Below are 13929 nucleotides of genomic sequence, written 5' to 3'. Positions count from 1 at the left end.
TCCTGTTCCTGGTCTACTTCCTGATGTCTACATCCTGGTTGGAGACAAGAGTGAAGCACCCTGTGCCATCAGACAGAGACACAGAGACAGACACAGACACAGACACAGAGACACAGACACAGAGACACAGAGACAGAGACACAGACAGAGACACAGACAGAGACACAGACAGAGACACAGACAGAGACACAGAGACAGACACAGAGACAGACACAGAGACAGACACAGAGACACAGACACAGAGACAGACACAGAGACAGACACAGAGACAGACACAGAGACAGACACAGAGACAGACACAGAGACAGACACAGAGACAGACACAGAGACACAGACACAGAGACAGACACAGAGACACAGACACAGAGACAGACACAGAGACAGACACAGAGACAGACACAGAGACAGACACAGAGACAGACACAACCATGTTCTCTCTGTCAGGGACAACACACACACTGTTACAACATAGGCCTAACAGCCTGTGGTTTAAAGTTGTCCTTAGGGGCACGGATAAGCTAACCCTCCACATATACTAACTGTAACTAGTATAACTGTTGAAAATGCTAAACTGACGTTAGATCAGTGCCTGGGGCAACTTCATTCTTCTCCCACATGAGATATATCCCTTCAGAGCTAGCCAAGAAGGCCAGGGTTATGTACAGTACATGGGGTTATGTAAGAACTATACTGTATAATAATAGCTGAATAAGACTATTCATTATTGTCAGTCATTATGTGATCACCATCCATATGATCTGTGACAGTCCACATTATGATTGATTACATGTTTTCAATCAATCAACCAATTATCTATTCACAAACAGGTGGGTCTGAGCAGAGCACAATGACAACAGAGGGAGATAAGACAGACATACACTGACTATACCAAACATTAGGAACACCTTCCTAATATTGAGTCCCCGTCCCCATCCCCCTTTTTGCCCTCAGAACAGCCTCCATTAGTCAGGGCATGGACTCTACAAGGTGTCGGAAGCGTTCCACAGGGACGCTGGCCCATGTTGACTCCAATGCTTCCCACAGTTGTCAAGTTGGCTGGATGTCCTTTGGGTGGTGGACCGTTCTTGATACACACAGGAAACTGTTGAGCGTGAAAAACCCAGCAACGTTGCAGTTCTTGACACAAACCGGTGTGCCTGGCACCTACTACCATACCCTGTTCAAAAGGCACTTACATTTTATGTCTTGCCCATTTCACCCTCTGAATGGCACACATACACAATCCATGTCTCAATTGTCTCAAGGCTTAAATATCCTTCTTTAACCTGTCTCCTCCCCTTCATCTACACTGATTGAAGTGGATTTAACAAGTGACATCAATAAGGGATCATAGCTTTCACCTGGTCAGTCTATGTCATGGAAAGAGCAGGTGTTCTTAATGTTCTGTACACTCAGTGTACAGCATAGTAGTGCCGTAGGCCTATAGATCTCCAGCTTGACTTGTTGTGGTCCTGTTTGTTCTATGTACATTTTAGGAGTGGCAAAGTAGCTCCTTGCTCCTGGCTCAGAGCAGAGTTGTGGTGTTCTCTCTGTTGAACAATAGCTCAGATCCCACTACTTCACTAGATTAGACAGGCTAATCTGGTGGCTACTGCTCTGAAAGACAGGAATGCAGCCTCAGATTGTACTCCTATCTTTAGGCTGGTGCTCTCTCTTACTTTCTCACTCTCACGCTGCTGGGAACATTTCTTAATCACATTCAGTGTTTGGAGAGCTGTCATGGAACTGAACAGAGCTCAGAGCTCCCAATGAACCCACAGTGGAGAAACACACAGTCCCAGTGCCAAACGCAGCAGAAACACACAGTTCCCTTTCTCAAAACACTCTGTACAACCCTACAATCACACACAGTGTTCTGGGCTTGTATACAATGTGGCAGAGCATGAAGTGGAAGAGTGGAGAGAGAGAGTGTGTGGGAGTGGCGCACGTGTGTGCATGCATACTTGCATTAGTATACAGGTGTGTCTAAGTGTGTGTAGGTGTATGCAGTGTATACTATTTGAGCATGTGTACTGAGTGCAAAGTATCCTGTTTGAATGGGAGAGGTTGCTGATTTCCCAGAGACAGAGGGAGTCCAACTACAAATACAATCTGTGCCCTTTCCTACTTCTGGCATGTGACCCAATGTCCAAGGGATGACATCACGAGGAGTTTGGCCATTGAAGTCCAGAGTTTGGGAATGAAAACAGCAGACCGTAGAGATGAGCGTATAGATAGTGCTGTAAACTGAGCCTTCTCATCTGATAGTACTTCTAGTTTCTAATTCTAGCATGACTGGAAAAGCCAGAACGACTCGCCATAATCTGCATACAATACTGAAAGAATGTGAGGAATCTGCTTTGTTTTGTTAAATTGCTTCGGCCATGTGTTTGCTGAGATGCATTGGAATACTGGGATGACTCAGCAAGTTGAAATGACATAACATTCAAACCAGCTGTATAATCTGCTTTTCTTGGTACTCAAGACAGTGATGTAGCACAGCTTCGCCAGGCCCTACCACACGGTCGGAGTTTGAGCCGACAGACAGACGGACGGACGGACGGACACACACACACACACACACACACACACACACACACACACACACACACCTGTCCCAGTTCACACCTACCAGGCAGTCTCTCTGTAGGGTCTTCATCAGGGCATTGTAGGTGTCAGCGTCGAAGTAGAGCCCTTCATGCATGTCCTGGAAGTCCAAGTCCTTGTAGACGGGACAGGCCTTCTCCCTCTCCTTCCTGGAGGCACGTCTCTTGTAGGTGGAGCCCTTTAGATCGTACTTGTAGTGCATCTTGACAGAGCGCGGCAGCACGTTGTTCATCACCACCAGCCGGATGTTGACGCCTCCAGACTGGATGCAGTACAGGCCGTAGAACTTAGGCAGCAGTGTGCGTGGGTTCTGGTTCAGGTTCTGTGTGTGGATGTGGGGAGAGAGGTGGATTGCAGTTAGTAGATTATTAAGGTTCTGGATTGGTTAGAGTTCACATAGCTCTGAATACTCAGTTAACCATTCATCCCAAACCTTAAACCTCAGTATTATTCCACTGTTTAAAAGGCCTGAGACTAGGTTTGCAACCTAAATTGAACCCTAAATCCTATATAGTGCACTACTTATAAACAGAGCCCTATGGGCCCTGGTCAAAAGTAGTGCACTATATAGGTAACGCAGACCAGGTTGGGTAAGTTACTCACCATGTAGTAACCTGGGAGTAGTTTCTGGAGAAACTCTGCCTCTTTGTGCTGAACGGTTTTGATTATGAACTCGTCATCGCTGGTCAGGTAGAACAGAGAGCCGCTGGCCCCGGGATTGGACAGCTCAATCAGAGGCTCATTACAGATGGAGTACTGAGGAGAAAAACAACACAACACAACTGGTTTAATATGCCTGTAAAAACAACACAACTGGTTTAATATGCCTGTAAAAACAACACAACACAACACAACTGGTTTAATATGCCTGTAAAAACAACACAACTGGTTTAATATGCCTGTAAAAACAACACAACTGGTTTAATATGCCTGTAAAAACAACACAACTGGTTTAATATGCCTGTAAAAACAACACCACATAACAGGTTTAATATGCCTGTAAAAACAACAAAACAATACAACTGGTGAGGTACAGTATGCCTGTACAACCATAACCTAGTCTCAGATCTGTTTGTGCTGCCGCAATCAAGTCCTGTGGTCATTGAACGAGCTGCCTAATCCTGGGAAACATCCTCATGAAAGGTTCTCGCCTGATTTATAAAACCACAACTTATACCATGGACAACCACCTAACACACCGCCGTTGTTTATTGTGTGGTTAAGAAATAACATGTTGTATTCCAGTTGGTCTGGAACACAAATATACTGTTTCATTCATTCAAAGATGCTTGTGTGGTTTTTCTAGCACATTTATGTCATTAATACTCAATCACCCACGCACACCCACACCCTCCCCCTTACCTCACCCCCCTACCTCTCACACACACACCCCCGACCTCACACACACACACACACACACACCCCCGACCTCACACACACACACACACACACACACACCCACACCCTCCCCCTTACCTCACCCCCTACCACTCACACACACTTACCTCACACACACCCCCGACCTCACACACACACACCCCCGACCTCACACACACACCCCCGACCTCACACACACACCCACACCCTCCCCCTTACCTCACCCCCTACCACTCACACACACTTACCTCACACACACACACCCCTACCTCACACACCCCCTACCTCTCACACACACACACACCCCCGACCTCACACACACACACACACACACACCCCCGACCTCACACACACAACCTCACACACACACCCCCGACCACACACACACACACACCCCCGACCACACACACACACACACACACACACCACACACACACACACCCGACCTCACACACACACACACACACACACACCCCCGACCTCACACACACACACCCCCGACCTCACACACACACACACACACCCCCGACCTCACACACACACACACACACACACCCCCGACCTCACACACACACACACACACACACCCCCGACCTCACACACACACACACACACACACCCCCGACCTCACACACACACACACACCCCCGACCTCACACACACACACACACACACACCCCCGACCTCACACACACACACACACACACACCCCCGACCTCACACACACACACCTCCCCGACCTCACACACACACCCCCCCGACCTCACACACACACCCCCCCGACCTCACACACACACCCCCCCGACCTCACACACACACCCCCCCGACCTCACACACACACCCCCCCGACCTCACACACACACCCCCCCGACCTCACACACACACCCCCCCGACCTCACACACACACACACACACACACACCCCCCGACCTCACACACACACACACACACCCCCGACCTCACACACACACACACACACACACCCCTCTGACCTCACACACACCCCTCTGACCTCACACACACACACACACACACACACACCCCTGACCTCACACACACACACACACCCCATGTAAGGCCAGCAATAAGCCTCAGGACATGGGTGAATGTATTGTTTCCACCAGCATGTGTGTGTGTTTATCAGTTGTACCTTCACAAACAAAGCCCATGTCTGTACACAAAATAACATTTCCAGTTTAGTTTACATGAGATGAGCCTCTGGCAATAGAGCCCACATACAACAACCCTTTCAACAACATCTTTTGTGTTGTTCTCCATATGAACAGAAAAGCCCTAGTCTAACAGAACCCCTTCTGTGTGGAAATCAAAGGAATAGGGGAAGTCAGTGAGGAAAGGCAGTAGTGCTGTGTTCATTAAACACTAACGTTTAATGATACGTGCAGGAGAAGGGAAACAGCACTGTGTATTCTGATGGAGAAAGAGAGAGAGAGAGAAGGCATGGGGTCCTCCACAGACTGATGGCAGTCTGCAATCACGTTGAGCCCACAGCACAAACACATCCGCAATTTATCTGCATTTGCATTCAGGAGCCTGGGGGGGTAGAGTGTGTGTGTGTGTGTGTGTGCGCGCGCGCACGTGTGTGAGTGCGTGCGTGCGTGTGTGTGCTGTCTTAATTAAGCTGATTTGTTGCTCCGGTCTCTGAATAAATGCATAATGAACACAAGGACACGCATTAAGACAGTGTTTGCTTCACCCTTCAGTCTCTCTCCCTCTTCCAGTCTGCCCCTCTCTGACTTTCACTCTTTCTTTGCTTGTCGTGTAGCCTTTTGTCTGCTAGCAATGATTACAGATCATAAATGCAGAACATGGCAGGGCATTCATAAGAGCTGTGGTGAGGCTGGGTGCAACAGCCTTGAAGTAAAGAGTGTGAATCCAAAACCTCAAGTTATGGTCATAATAGAAAAGAATGGTAGAAAATCATTTCAAATGATAAATAAAGTGTGAGTGGAATAATATATAGATAACAGATCATGCAGTGAATAGCTGGGCCTGCTCCGGCATACAGTATGATATATGTATATATACTGTATATTCTGTATGGTAGTGCTGCATATTGAAACTCTGATGTATTCTCCTCTGATCTACCTGTTCCAGTGATAATGACAGCAGAATACTAGAGAGTGGTAATGACTTTGACCTGAAGGGCCTCTCTCTCTGACATGCCTCCTGAGTTGGATCGGTCAGCAAGGGGTTAACTCCTGATACACGCACACCCTCTGGGAAATTACAGCCTGATTTCATTTCAATGTGCAGGGGATACAATTAAACCCATCATTATGAAAGCATGCTCAATTAGCATGACCATTCTCTCACCCCCAGCCCAACCACCACCACCACCACCACCACCACCACCGCTGGATACGTAGAACAGGGTAAAACCCCTGCTCTCACAGGGTGGCAGGTAGTCTAGCGGTTAAGAGCTTGATGTGGAAATTCTTACTGAGGGACACTCAAAGTCAATCTTAATTGAATCATCCTTTATTTGTCAGCGCGCTGAAGAGATTCCAACAAACTTAATGCACCATAGTGAATGTCTGTCAGAAGCTCTGCTAGGGCAGTCCCAGCAGCTGTCTTATATACAGCGATACACAGACAAGTTATATTTGTATGATTTAGCATAATTACTTAATCATTACCGTTTTGTTTCATTCATATCACCGACCAATACTGGTTCATAACATGTGACAGACCAATACCTCACAAGGCTTCTACTCTCTAAGCTGAGACCTTGAAACTGAGATATATTTTGTTCTCAAAACAAGGTCTTGGCGTACTGCCAAATTACAGCTACTGATAGTGAGGATTTGTTCAGTCAGCCACTTCCATGAACACAGAAATTGGTTTATAGAACAGCACATGAATAGAACACAGCAATTAGTTATAAGAAAAGCACATGTATAAAACTTCACCACAAGCTCAACAGGTCGCTGGTTCGAATCCCCGAGCTGACTAGGTGAAAAATCTCTCGATGTGCCCTTGAGCAAGGCACTTAACTGTAATTGCTTCGGTAAGTCGCTCTGGATAAAAGCGTCTGATAAATTACTAAAATGTTTACATGTAAATGTATAAAATACACTTTAGTCACCACTGATCCCAATGAATTTATTGTAGAAAGCTACTGTACATGATAGGTAGGATGAACTCTAACCTATGGGATGTGTCTCGATCGGGTGCAGTGCTTAGACCTACCAGGTAGTCATCTGGTTTGATCCCGAAGAGCTCTCGGAAGTAGCGGAAGGCCAGCGGGGCGTAGGTTTTGAAGCGGAAGTCTGGGTAGTGGTGCGCCGGTGTCAGGTTGCTCCCTTCACTGATGGAAACAAGACCAACCGGACAACATAGACACAGAACAGTTAGAATATCCTCACAAACACAAGCAAGTAAGTTTGGACAAAGCCTTCCAAAGAAATCTCAGCTGATCAGTTTACTAATGTAGAAAACTAGCACTATTACTGATGTAGACTGACATTTTGCAAACAAATATCACACAGCCTCAGCAAAGGGGAGGGCTATAACTAGAACACAGTCTTCATGTCAGAGCATTCAGCCCAGTCAGTTCCATTCAGCGTGGCATGAAGTAACGCGACACGCCTCTGTGTGTATTGACATTAATACAGTAACCCATGATGGTAAGCCAGATGAAATGGTATTCCAGTGGCACGCAGCCCTGTTTAGAGGTCAGAGCCTGGAGAGCGAGAACGGCTCTGATTACCCTAAACAATACTCATACAACACAATACCACACCATAAAACACCTTACAACACCACACCACAATACCTTACAACACAATAAAACACCACACCATAAAACACAATACAACACAACCACACAACACCTTACAACACCACACAAGAGACTAGCACTATGATGATATGAGCTCCGTGTCCAATGAAAGAGAGAGACTACAAAAGACACATTTCTGTTTTCCTTTCTTTCTCTCTCTCTCTACTATATGAGATACTGGCATGGCTCACGTAAAGACTAACCCAGTTTAACATGAGCCTGTAGCTGTGCCAGGTGGAACAGAACACAGGGGGTCTGCTGGGTGATTAGCTTAGCTCCAGATGCTCCTAGAAATCTTTTAGAGAATAACAACTCCCCAAATGCACACTGCACCCTAAATCCATTAACAGTGGGTTAAACAAGGCTGTGTTTTCCAGGGCATCTCAACACCAAGCTGCTTTTGAAACCAGGTTTTTGGACTCTGACTTGGCTAAGATGTTGAGCCGCACCGCAGTGCATTCACTCAGCAACAGGATAAACTACAACCTGGCTCTGCTGTGTAACACAATAGTTGTGATTATCAGCCTACTGAATGAAATCACACTGCTCATGTAGTGTGTGTGGGCAGCAAGGAGAATGACCTCCAGCTGCACAGAGCTATGTGCTGCCTGCTGTGAGTGTAAGGCCTCATATTAGAACCATTTAGACTAAGGAGAACACAACTGCACACAACTATGACAGTGTCTTTCATAGCGTACTTTTAGAGAAAATACGACTAGACAAGTTACACCAGATAAACAATGTGAGAGTCAGAAAATGTCTGAGAAATACAGGCATCCAAAGCCAGCCTGGGGCTCCCGAGTGGCGCAGCGGTCTAAGGCACTGCATCTCAGTGCTAGAGGCATCACTACAGACCCTGGTTCGATTCCAGGCTGTATCACAACTGGCCGTGATTGGGAGTCCCATAGGGCGGCGCATAATTGGCCCAGCGTCATCCGGGTTAGGGTTTGGACGGGGTAGGCCATCATTGTAAATAAGAATGTTGGTAACTGACTTGTCTAGTTAAATAAAAATAAAACAAGTAGAGTGAAGGGAACCCCTGGAGATGAGGGAAGTGGAGGAGGACCACCTCTGAGCACTCTCTGTCGGTCACTCAGTCCTGTGTCTCTCAGTGGAGAGAGAGATCGATAGAGGGGGAGGGAAAGAGAGAAAGAGATTGAGACAATAACTATGGCTGTCCTGTTACTGTATGTGTGTAGTTACGTTGCCTGTAGTAACATCATGGCTTAACCTTCCTCCACTGGTTTTGTTGTGTTTGTTTTTCCTCCCTGGAGAGTCTGTTGTCTCTTCTAGCGGGGGTTAAAACACATGGCCTCTCCAGTGTTGTTATTGTCACCTGCCCTCTCAGTCAAAAGATGTCCATGAAGAGAAAATTACAACATATTACATGCTCTCTGTATGTTTGGGGCAAAACTCATTCATTTCAACATTCTGGGGTAGCTATTGCACCTGTGTCCAGTAGAGTAATTTACGTTACCCTGCAGTATATACACTGAGTATACAAAAACATTAAGGACACCTGCTCTTTCCATGACATAGACTGACCAGGTGAATCCAGGTGAAAGCTATGATCCCTTATTGATGTCATTTGTTAAATCCACTTCAATCAGTGTAGATGAAGGAGAGGAGACAGGTTAAAGAATGATTTTTAAGCCTTGAGACAGATTGTGTATGTGTGCCATTCAGAGGGTAAATGGGCATGACAAAATATTTCAGTATCTTTGAACAGGGTATAGTAGTAGGTGCCAGGTGCAGAAGATTGTCAAGAACTGCAACGTTGCTGGGTTTTTAACGCTCAACAGTTTCCTGTGTGTATCAAGAATGGTCCACCACCCAAAGGACATCCAGCCAACTTGACACAACTGTGGGAAGCATTGGAGTCAACATGGGATGCAACTTAATATTAGGAAAGTGTTCCTAATATTTGGTATACTCAGTGTATTTTGAAATTAGCATAACGGTGAAACTCAGTCTGTGAGTATAAACTGACAGCATTTGCATGTCGAAGGACAACATTTGCATGTCCTGATGTGCCATTTGGAAAGTGACACACAGAAAGCATTTCCTAGTCCAAGTCTCTGCAGGGCTTGGAAGGGAAAGAGGCTGGCCAATCATGAGGTTGAAATTCTTTGATGATTTACTGTTTTTCATTCAGGGAGAGGTTTGTTGAATATTTTGTTCATTTTGTTCAGGAACAGATTCTCTAAATCAGGAGCGTCAAACATATGGCCCGTGGGCCGGATCAGGTCCAATCCGGCCCGCGAGGGGTCTGAGTAAAAATACATAATAAAAATAATATTTTGGGGGGAGGGGTAAATGAAATCAGTATACTTAAAAATGACTAAAAACGAATCAAAACTGTGTAGACATTTTTATGGACTTACATTCATACAGCATCTTGACTGTGTCCAGCTCGCTAATAATCACCGAAATTAAAGCTAGAGTCCGGGAGCATCTAAAATTCCAAAAACGATGGATAGAGGTCTATTTCTATGCACATTTTGACAGAGAGGCAATAATGACACATATTCAGTGCGGCACTCCGGACCTCGTGGAAGACCAAATGTGGTCCCCGGGCAACATGAGTTCGACCCCCCCTGCTCTAGATCGTTTAGCATGAACAAGAAGCTTATTCAAACAGTGCATGACCAAGTGATGTGGTCTGATGGCACTAATGATATCATCTCTTACACACTGTGTGTGTGTGTTTGTGTATTTGTGCGCGTTTGTGTGCTTGCGTGTGTTTGTATGCATGTGTGTGTGTGTATGTATGTATGCATGTGTGTGTGTATGTATATGTGTTCATGCATGAGTATTCCTAGGTGTGTGCTGGGTTAGATAAGATGTTTCTTTAAGCTGATGACGTAATTATTAAGATAGAGGATTGTATGGCCCAAGCACGGCACGCAGTACGTTTTGCACTCTGGCATTAAGAGACACAGTAAGCGGATTCCCAGGGTATTGGGTATTCAATCCACTAGAGAGACTGGGTTCATACACCATGACTTCAACTAGCTGATTCATTCTCATGTTAAATGATAGATGCCTTTTTCTATTCTTTGGGATATGAACCCTGGGAATCCATCTCTCTCCGTGCATCAATACTGCTTAAGGAGAACACCTCCTCCCTCTTGTCTCATGAAGTGATCCAGACATGAGGCTATCCTATTTTAGCTAGCAGACAGATTGAGCTCAACCTATGTTCCTCTTTTCATTCACAGGCTCACTGCAGAAAGGCAATGAGTCACTTCACAGCAGCACCCACATATAGGTTGTAGTGTTTCTAAAGGACCTATCATTATGGTTCATCTACTCAGGATGTAAAGCATGTTTTTGTGTGAAAGCATACGTAAATACAATATGTGACTCATTTCAGGAAACTAGGCATGTGTCGCGTGGCACTACTTCAAGTTTTTTGGCAGAAATGCCTTCTGGAACATGTGAACTTTCATGTGCCTTAATAACAAACTTGTATGGCATCTGTAAATATGAATACAACATTTTAATTATGAGCCTAGTTGGTTTAGCCACGGAAAGACAGGAACCTTCCCGCTAGCCATGATTGGCTGAGATAATGGATGGGCTGGACATGCAGAGAGGTGAGTTCGGATTGGTCAGTGTGTGTAGATAATCCTTTCTAACACAGCTTATTGGAAAGATATCACAACTGCAAAAGAGTTGCTAATGCTCTCCACTTTCTGGAGGACTGAGTTTTGAAACCAGTGGAATGCCCAGTGGAAGCAAAGTATGATAGCTAAGGAGATGGATAAAATTCCTGTGTTTGATTCCATATATACGGAGGGAGTCGAAAAGAGAACACACGGAAGGCTGTTGTATAGAAAACCTGCCTCCGGATTACATCTTCAAACAAAGTGGAAATTACAAACTTCAGAAGCCTTTTTAAACCTCAAATACACTTCCTAGTTTTACAATTCCTGCATTGCAGTGAAGTTCTCCTGCAACAAGGTGATCAAATTAAGATCCTACATCTGTAGCATCACTATAATCATCAGTAATGTCCCTCCTCACCTAGGCAGGAAGACACTCTCCACAACGTAGAAGTCCTGCATGAGAACATCTCTGTCAGGTTTGGAGGTCAAGTTTCCCACCGTGTAGCCGATGCCCAACTGGATGGCCCCCTTCAGGGCCGACGACGTGGTCTGAGGGTGAGGGACAACCAAACAACACATAAATCAACCAATCAACAAATCAATCAACCAATAAATTTATCAATTACATGTTTATTTGTGTGGTGCTTTTTACAAAGTTTTTTTTCACAGTGCTAAAAAGGAAAGCAAACTAGGCATAAACTCCAAAGGGCAAGAAGGTAGCAAATTCCCTAGAACAGAATGGTACTAAAATCTAAGAGATACTGTACTGAGAACTCTTTTAGAGGCATGTCTTGTAAAGGAGGCACATGTAAGATGGGCGTTCAGGAATATACAATACAGTCAGAAAACATTGTCAGATTCTCTGAAACAAGCACGTAACAGTAATGACATTGAAAGCCAGCTGATGCCAAGATGGCTGGTTATTTTAACAAATTACACTGTTTACATAGCTTCAATAGTTCTGAAAATATCAAATAAATTACAGAGATGTTTCAAATAGCCTGCACTTTCTGCAATAAGCCCTGTTACATTGTGTGTGCCAAAATCCCATCACCACCAGTGATGTCTAATCCAAATGAAAATACAGTAAAGCAGCAAATGGACTGTGAGCTTCCCAGGCATGCTACTTCTGAAAGGTCAGGGCATCATGTACCAACTGTGTAGAAGCAGGACATTAAAGGGACATCAAAAGTGAAAGCTTCTTGGACTTCATCCTAGCGATGAATGGGAATTCATTCCAACACTCACTGTGAAACCTCCCTTCATGGTTCTCATAAAAGGCCAATCAAATCCAGCCAGAGAGAGCAGTGGGGAAGTGTGGAGTGATGAAACTTTACCTTTTTGTATGTTTTCTCTCCGCTTGTGTTCCGATACCCTCCCACTCCATTTTCTGTGGTTGTTGACATCTGATGAGAGGAGAGCAGAAGATGAAGGAACTCACTGGTCACAAGATTAGTATGAAATAAAGTATTTTCAGGTGCTAAGTCAGTGGTACAGGAATACAGTCAATTCACACTGACTGAGTAGGAATACATTCATCTGGGATTATTGCATAATATCAACTCAAGACACAGCTCACAAAGACAGTTTTCACCACAACCGTTTTTTCTCAGTCCAGACAAGACGAACACAGAGGCCTTCAAGTTTTACTTTGACTAATAGAACCATGTAGATTGATGAGGCACGCATTTTTAATCTGAAGAGAAATTGGCGTGCTCAGCTCAAACGTTTGTAGTGAAAAAATGTTGTCGGGTGCCGAGTTCAAAAAGCATATAGTGAATAGTTGAGCAATTGTTTAATAGGATTGGGCGGTATACCGTATGCAAATAGCCACGGGATGGTTTTTCAATACTGTCAAAACTATTTCTTTCAAGTTTTTCAACAAAATGACAACTTTGGAAGTATGCTTGGGGTCATTGTCCATTTGGAAGACCTATTTGCGACCAAGCTTTAACTTCCTTACTGATGTCTTGAGATGTTGCTTCAATATATCCACATAATTTTCCTCCCTCATGATGCCATCTATTTTGTGAAGTGCACCAGTTCCTCCTGCAGCAAAGCACCCCCACAACATGATGCTGCCACCCCCGTGCTTCACGGTTGGGATGGTGTTCTTTGGCTTGCAAGCATCCCCCTTTTTCCTCCAAACATAACGATGGTCGTTATGGCCAAACAGTTTTATTTTTGTTTCATCAGACCAGAGGACATTTCTCCAAGAAGTACGATCTTTGTCCCCGTGTGCAGTTGCAAACTGTATTCTTGCTTTTTTATGGCGGTTTTGGAGCAGTGGCTTCTTCCTTGCTAAGTGGCCTTTCACGTTATGTCGATATAGGACTAGTTTTACTGTGGATATAGATACTTTTGTACCGGTTTCCTCCTGCATCTTCACAAGGTCCTTTGCTGTTGTTCTGGGATTGATTTGCACTTTTGGCACCAAAGTACGTTCATCTCTAGGAGACAGAATACGTCTCCTTCCTGAGCGGTATGACGGCTGCGTGGTTCCATGGTGTTTATACTTGCGTACTATTGTTTG

At 45.0% G+C, this 13929-nt stretch overlaps 1 protein-coding gene across 6 annotated transcripts in view; it reads right to left on the bottom strand.

Moving 5' to 3' along the window:
* pip5k1bb (phosphatidylinositol-4-phosphate 5-kinase, type I, beta b) overlaps window positions 1-13929 on the bottom strand; it is a 71845-nt gene that overhangs the window by 16307 nt on the left and 41609 nt on the right. For all 6 annotated transcript variants that reach the window (XM_029763204.1, XM_029763203.1, XM_029763202.1 and 3 more), the window contains 5 exons: window positions 12734-12802; window positions 11815-11945; window positions 7194-7311; window positions 3211-3363; window positions 2633-2929 (listed from right to left, as the gene is read on the bottom strand). In XM_029763204.1, the coding sequence (XP_029619064.1) occupies window positions 2633-2929; window positions 3211-3363; window positions 7194-7311; window positions 11815-11945; window positions 12734-12802 (768 nt within the window). The remainder of the gene's footprint in view (window positions 1-2632; window positions 2930-3210; window positions 3364-7193; window positions 7312-11814; window positions 11946-12733; window positions 12803-13929) is intronic.

Source organism: Salmo trutta, chromosome 9 (genome assembly GCF_901001165.1).
Source record: "Salmo trutta chromosome 9, fSalTru1.1, whole genome shotgun sequence".
Taxonomy (NCBI): Eukaryota; Metazoa; Chordata; class Actinopteri; order Salmoniformes; family Salmonidae; genus Salmo; species Salmo trutta.
Note: the sequence above shows the minus strand (reverse complement) of the source record. Positions and strands in the feature narration are given on the sequence as shown.